The sequence below is a fragment of the Populus alba genome, chromosome 11, assembly GCF_005239225.2.
Source record: "Populus alba chromosome 11, ASM523922v2, whole genome shotgun sequence".
NCBI lineage: Eukaryota > Viridiplantae > Streptophyta > Magnoliopsida > Malpighiales > Salicaceae > Populus > Populus alba.
Window position 1 is genome coordinate 7,049,040 of NC_133294.1, and position 7,562 is coordinate 7,056,601.

Sequence of the window (7,562 nt, forward strand, 5' to 3'; positions counted from 1 at the left end):
AATTATCATGAGACTTTTTCTCTCGTAACCAAGATGGTCACTGTGCGATGTCTTCTATCAGTTGCTGCTATTCGTGGCTGGCATTTGCATCAATTCGATGTCAATAATGCTTTCCTATAAGGCAATTTAGAAGAAGATACTTACATGAGAAAACCACCATGGTACAACAAGGGCACAATTGGACAGGTGTGCAAGCTCCTCAAAAGCTTATATGGTTTGAAGCAGGCCAGCAGACAATGGTATACAAAACTTACCTTATGCTTGTTGGATTTTGGTTCTCTCAGTTAAAGGCTGATTTCAGCCTATTCACCATGTTTACTAGCACTTATTTCACTGTCTTTCTTGTTTATGTCGATGATATAATCCTTGCCAATAGCTCCATGGACAACATCATTGCAGACAAGGATTGTTTGCATGATAGATTTAAGATCAAGAACTTAGGTGCCTTGAGATTTTTTCTTGGATTCGAAGCGGAAGATCACCTACATGAATACACATCTGCCAACAAAAGTATGCTCTTGATATTCTAGTTGATTCAAGGATCTTGGGTTATAAGCCAGTCATGATTCCTATAGAACAAAATTCTAGGCTATACAAGGATGGAGGAGACTGTTTGGATGATCCCTCTACATATAAAAGACTTATTGGTAGATTGCTTTATCTCACCACCACAAGGCCTGACATTAGTTACCCAATCCAAGTTCTGAGTCAATTTATGGATAAACCTATCAAAACTCACTTGACAGCTACTCACAAGGTTCTGAGGTACATCAAATTTGCACCTGGATAAGGCTTATTATTGTTCGCTTCTTCGAACTTAGAGTTAATTGCTTATTGTGATTAGGCTTTATGCCCTAATACTCGTCGGTCAGTTACAGGGTATTGTGTTCTACTTGGCTAGCCTCTCATTTCATGGAAATCTAAGAAAAAAGAGCATAGTATCTTGGTCTTCTATAGAGGCAGAATACCATGCCATGGTTGCCACAATCTCTGAGCTCACTTGGCTTCATTTTCTACTTATTGATCTATTTATCGAACACTCTCAGGCAGCCACTCTTTACTGTGATAATCAAGTTGCAATTCACATTGCCTCAAACCTAGATTTCCACGAACCTATAAAGCACATTGAGCTGGATTGTCATCTCATCAGAGATAAAATTTTAAAAGGATCCATTGTCACAATGCATGTCCCTACTCACCTTCAAGGAGCTGACCTTCTTACCAAGGCACTTCCCTTTTCCCTTCTGCACTCTCACTTACTCAAGTTGGGAATTATCAACCTACATTCTCCATCTTGTTGGGGGGGTATTATGGGACATGAATATTACTAGTCGTCGTGCTCTCCCATCACAAGCATAAGATGATAGATAACACATGCTTTATTGTATTCTTTTGTTTTCTGTTACTAGCATTTATTTTTCTTGTAGCATGAGCTGGATAATACTCCCTTTTTCATTTTCTTTTTCCCTAGTCAGTTATACAATACTAACAAAATATATGTATACAGTATATATATCAATCCCTTTTATAAAGAGAAACGCAAGAAGTGTGGGAGAAACAAATTCAATATAGGCAAAAAACTTATTTCTTCCATGAGTCGGTTGTTTTTCTTTTCCAGGTTTTGATAAATCTTACAATTGAATTGCTTTTAAAATCAAAATTTATTTAAGTTATTTTTGTATTTTCATTATGTTTTTTTTTTGTTATAATAAAAAAATAAAGGGGTGATTTAATAATTTAATATAAACAAATATTATTGAAAAAAATAATTGTCACAAGCAGCTCATGCGTCCATGTGTGGGTACTGCATGCGCACTACAAGTGGCGCACGTGGAATCTTCTAATTGACAAACTCATGATTCTAAGGCAGTGTTGGAATCTCATTGGTCGGATGATGTGTGTAGTTAACGATTCTCTGGTTTGCCAATAACATTTTTAGAAGAAGAGAAGAAAAGAAACAATGGGGAGGTTTTGTAAAAAATAGGGTTTGTGTTCATAATGATATTTTTGGAATATCATAGCAAACTAGAAGGTTTCCATGCAATTTGCTTTTATGTATGTTTTAGAAACTAAATTCAATTTGGAATTCAAACCCATACACTCAATTCCAAACATAAAAAATTAATTAATTATATGATATGAATTCAATTCACACTATCCGTCAGTAAAATATACCAGAAGTTATATATATTTCATAAAGGTAATTTGGAACTATGCCGTTGTTGAAAAAAATATAAGTACTTTTTATTGGGTTTAATTTTGAATTTTTAAATAAACTATTGAGTATTTTAAGATTAGAAATAAATGTTTATAGGTTTCTAGGTGTTTTCATATAAAAATAAATTAAATAAAATAAATACATTATTATTTGCTAAAAAAACAAAATTTCACTTATCTAATTTAATGAAATAGAGGACAACATAAATATCTGTGAATACCTGCGCTTATCCGGGGCCTTTTATTTTGAGCTAGACACGCGAGCCTATACTCCATTACTCCTAGATTTATGTTGTAGTTTGCTTTTCTTTTTTTAAAAAATATCATTAATATTCATTGAAAATAAATTATCTATTTTGTTATTTTAATTTTCTTACATAATTCTCTCGTATTGATTATTATTTTATTTTTCAGTTTCAAATCATGATTAATTTTTATTTAAAAAACAATACTTCAAATGTTTTTGTTTTTAGTAGTTTTTTTTTTTTTAACTGCATTTAGCTTTTACTCAAAAAAACATACTACTAATAAAAAATACAATCGTGTAATCCCCTAGCAACCGCCCTGAGAAAACTGCCTGCCAATCTTGGAAACAAATGGTGTGCCCTCACGCGCTCGTCCATTTCAGAAAGTTCATCCAGAATTGTTACGGATATGCTGAAGTTACAAGCTAATTATCAGTTCATCTACCATCGCAAGTTTAAGCATCAAACAAGTAGCAGTAAAAATATTCTTGAGCAGCAACAGCGATGAAAGGGCCTCAGCCTCAATATTGATAGGCAGTTGTCAAATGAACAAGCAATCTCCTTCCAGAAAAAAATGGTTAATGATTCAATAAAAAAGGGTCTCAGCCATAGCATCCATAGGCGGTTTTCAAATGAACAAAAGACTAATACATTCAATTTGAGAAGCCTCCCTACAACGGAGATCAAGAGAAGGGTTGCTCCTTTCAGCAGGAAGGGAAATGGGACCCCCTTTTGATTTGAGGATTCCTTACTCGACAAATGCGAGAAATCTGTCAATGCAATAAATGACGAACCCCGTAAACAAGATGATAGGCCAGGGCGAGGGCGGCGGTAACATCGATGGAGGTTAGGATCAGCTTGGATGAATAAAAGAGGAATTGGTAGAAATTATAATAGTTGAAGCAAATCAAACCCGTTTTCAGACAGATAAAATAAAAACACAGAACTATAGTAGATAGGAAAGCCCCTGAGATTCTATTGACAATGGAAAATGTCGAATTAACCTGGGGCCTATAAATAGGAAGATGAGGAGATAATGGGCGAAGGATATGCATGGTATTATGTTGATCAATGTCAGAGGTCATCTCAATCTGAGACATGCCCCTTGGAACTGGTGGAATACCCGCAACCTGGCTCTTGTTGTCAGCCGCTGTGGAGAAAACCTGGAATCCCAGAAAAATGTATCAGACAAGTATATAAATGTGCAAAGGTCCACAAAGAACAGACAAATATCAAAAACAAAGGGCCGCACAGATACTAGCACAGGTGTGGCAACTTATTGCCCATATTTAAAATTCTTATCAATATTTGAATACAGATTTGGCAGTGTAGGCTCACCCGTGTCTTGATACCAGGTGACAAGGGAGTGACACCAAGAAGACGCAATTCTTTGAAATCTCCACCTAAAATTCCACCCTGAATTGCACCTCCCATAGGCACTGCCTCGTCTGGGTTAACTCCCTTGCTCGGGCTCTTTCCAAAGATCCCGGCTACTATCTTTGGGGTGAAGGCAACAATTGAAGGGGTTGCCCTAGATCCTTCAGCATTCTCAATAACTTTGGAATTCTGTACAGAGTCAAGGAATTCACAAGGAAAAGAAAGCCTAATAACAACCAAATAGATAAACAATTAGAACAAATCCCATTCTTACGTTCCCTTCCATAAAGGCAACACATGAATTTGTTGTGCTCGAATCAATACCAATAAAATCTCCACCTGCAGGTTTTGCACTACACAGAATAGGACACACTCAATGCTTGAGCAAATAAAAAAGAACGGAAAATTGAAACAAATACAACCACCAAAAACTTAATAAGCTACCTGAAAGCTCTTGAAAAACCAGCCCAATTTTGGTTGAAATTAGAAGGAGCCCACGATGGATTCACATTATTAGTCAACTGCACAACAGATGAACACCAAAACTCAGCCATTGCACAATCTCAACTTCAAATCTCAAACAGCTTTTAATGACCAACAACAGCTATGGACTCATAAAAAACCCACAATTATTACAATTTACGATCATTATTTACATTTTTGTTCACGAATGTAGGTAAACACGATTAAATCAACGTCTAAAGCCTTTGTATTTAAAAACTTACATTTAAAAAACGTCTTAGTTGATCATTAGGAATTAAACACAAAAACAAATACAAAACAAAAGCTTTAATATCTTAAAATTAAAAACAGAGATGCATGATCACGTAAAAAAATCAAATGCAAAGACCCAACACAGGTAAGTCTTAGAAGCGCCCAACTTTCTGAACTACCGTAACCAAAATCCTAATCCATGATTCATCACTCAGTCATCAAATTCAAGTCTCGGTTTGAGCTCCTTTAACAAATAACCAAATCAGTAAAACTGAAGAAGCGAGGGAGCAGAAATGTTCAGAGACGTACGCATCTGTAGGCTGTGAGAGGAGCGGAGGCCACGTCACGGCGTCCTAGAGAGCGGAGGAGAGCGGCGGTGGCCATGAGTGAAGAGATCTACCAATTTATTTTGCGCTTGGAGGGTGAGAAGTACGCAGAGCTCTACAGGTGCAGCAAGAGACAGAAGGTCCCGACACTTGCTGAGTGCTTGCAGTGCTTCATTTGTCCCCTTTACTATTTTGTAATTTTTTTTTTTTACGTGGGTGTCCGGGTCAGCTTGCACGCACCTAGACAAATCCTACAACTTACTAAACATCCTGCAAACCCAGTAAACCTGCAAGACATCGCGGGGGTGACAGACATACACGCTAAGGCTTAAACCCAGGATGCAAAGGTAAGGAAACTCCTTACCACCACTGGGCTAGAAGCCTCGATGTACTATTTTGTAATTTTTATTTATATATCTCAGTGTCAATCTCTCGTGTTTAATTGTACATGTTTAGAAGGTAAGTGGTAAATGTTATTTTTTTAAAATATATTTCATAAATAATATATTTTAAAAATATATTTTTGATATCAATACAATAATTTAAAAATATTAATTTAAAATAAATAATTTTTTTTTAAAACACTTCTAAAATATAATATCGAACACTACGTCTCCTCGCAGCCTAAGTTAATTTTTTTGTAACTTAAAAAAAATATTTTAAGTTAGTGTTATGATAATATTTCAAGAAAGATGAGATAACAAATACAATATATAAGAAAAATAATAATTGTATTTGATAGTAAATTCAGTGTGTGTGTATATATTAAATGTTGAAATTAATAGTATTATAATAACTTTAATTATAAAACCAAGACTAAATTGACGAGTTGATCCGAGGCCTACACTGATATGAGTTTAAGAAAAAATATAAAAAGAATTGACTCGATATAATCTAGTCAAAAACCAAAGTCGGCCTAGATAAAACACGGGAAAAAAAACTCTTTGACCTTTTAAAAAAAATTGGCCAAGACAAGGTTGTTTTGATTATTTAAAAATGAAAATTTAGGTCAGTCAAGTTAACCATCTTGACCCGTGACTTGAACCTTATCTAAAGTCGATTCCCGAGTCGAGTTTTAAAACTAAGATAATAACTATTTTTATCCATAAGTTGACCCTCTCGACCCGTAACGTGAGTCTTGCCCCAATCAACCCCTGAGTTGGTTTTAAAACCATGAAAATAACAAATTTTATCATACATTGAACCAAGTCTTGCCCTAAGTTGACCCTCGAATCAAGTTTTAAAATTATGATAATAATCATTTTTATTTTATGTTGATCCTCCTATCACGTGACTCGAGTCTTGCCCTAAGTCGATCTCTGAGTTGGTTTTTTAAACTATGAAGATAATCATTTTTGTTTATACATTGATCCATGTCAATGATCAACCTCGCTCAAGACATTGGCCTTGTACCGGGTTGACTCCCGAATCATATTTTAAAACTATAATAATAACCACTTTTATTTTATATTGACTCCTATCAACCTGATTCATGACTTGGGCCTCGATTAATGACCCAGGCTTTTTCCCAGATCGACTACCAAGTTAGGTTTTTAAACTATGATAATAACTATTTTTTATTTTTACTTACATGTCTTTGTTAAATAATTTTGAAATTGAGAGTTTTTAACAATGATATTTTATGAATAAAAAAATAATAAAAATTGTTTCCAGATACATTGTACCTCCTGTTTTAGAAGTACAAAAATTCACTCTAAAATTTTTTCATAGACAAATTTATTTTTATATCTTTACCTTTGTCTTTTTAACCAAACACATTTTTATCCATGTTGTCTTTGTCCTTTTTGTCCTAGAATAGTAACTAAATGTTAAACAATGCTAATGTTTTTAAAGAAGTAAGAAAAACATGAGACCTCAATCGTTGACTTGATTTGATTCAATAAACTTGGATAATTTAATAATACAAATAAAAAAAAGGCATTGACAATAAAATAAAGCTAACAATAAAAAAATTGACAATAATTAACTATAAAAAATGAGGTGGCAATATCATACCCATAAGGAGAAAAAAGAAAAGTATGTTAAATATTTATTGTGACTTCATTGTGAACATCGTCCAACCCAACCACCAAAAAAAAACTCACTGAGACGGTTCTAATGCCACTATAAAAGGCTGCAGGGTGATACTAGAAGAGGTCATATGCATTGTCAGAGCAACGACTCAAAAAACAAACCAAACAAAATATAATGAAGTTAACATCTAATGTTTATATTTAATCAGTTAAGTTAATTTAATTAAAAAATAAAATTTATTAAAAAAAACTAAATTAAACGAAGAACGACAAATAAAAAACTCGAGATAACTCAAATCATTTTAAAAATTAGTGAAAAATCCTATAGAAAACAATTTTAAAAACAATGAAGTTCGAACTCGAGTTAAATAAATGCTAAAGGGTTAAATTGAAAAAACACAAGCTTAAAAGAATGAAAAAAAAAAAAATAAGCAAAACTAGGCGAAGCTTCTAAATCTAGGTTATCTCTCAAACTCAAAACTCATAAAATCCTAAACCCATGCTCAATAAAAGAAGCTTAACTATCAACCAATTTAATATCAAACAATAAGATAAAAAAAAATATCAATTTAAAAATTTAACAAGGTAAAAAAAATAACAATAAAAATAATAATGATCAAATCTCATAGAAAAAACAAAAGGAGGATGAA

The 7,562-nt window shown here is 33.6% G+C and overlaps 1 protein-coding gene across 3 annotated transcripts; it reads right to left on the reverse strand.

Moving 5' to 3' along the window:
• Positions 1–2,965: 2,965 nt before the first annotated feature.
• On the reverse strand, positions 2,966–5,052 carry LOC118051830 (succinate dehydrogenase subunit 3-1, mitochondrial). Of its 3 annotated transcripts, none has more exons than XM_073412488.1 (5): positions 4,863–5,052; positions 4,284–4,360; positions 4,164–4,178; positions 3,801–4,065; positions 2,966–3,625 (listed from the first exon to the last, which is right to left on the reverse strand). In XM_073412488.1, the coding sequence occupies exons 1-5, from the start codon at positions 4,935–4,937 to the stop codon at positions 3,236–3,238; spliced, it is 822 nt and encodes a 273-aa protein (XP_073268589.1). In that variant the 5' UTR covers positions 4,938–5,052; the 3' UTR covers positions 2,966–3,235. The 3 variants fall into 3 exon arrangements, with proteins under 3 accessions (XP_073268589.1, XP_034918459.1, XP_034918460.1); XM_035062568.2 differs by having other exon boundaries at positions 3,801–4,028; positions 4,114–4,192; XM_035062569.2 differs by lacking the exon at positions 4,164–4,178.
• Between the last annotated feature and the right edge of the window lie 2,510 nt (positions 5,053–7,562).

Excerpts from the sequence above, each read along its gene's own strand:
- LOC118051830 (XM_035062568.2), bottom strand. The coding sequence starts at position 4,937 with ATGGCCACCGCCGCTCTCCTCCGCTCTCTAGGACGCCGTGACGTGGCC. Across the intron at positions 4,361-4,862 it reads CTCTCACAGCCTACAGATGC|TTGACTAATAATGTGAATCC; the intron begins GTACGTCTCTGA and ends TCTGTTGTGCAG. Across the intron at positions 4,029-4,113 it reads TTGCCTTTATGGAAGGGAAC|AATTCCAAAGTTATTGAGAA; the intron begins GTAAGAATGGGA and ends GACTCTGTACAG.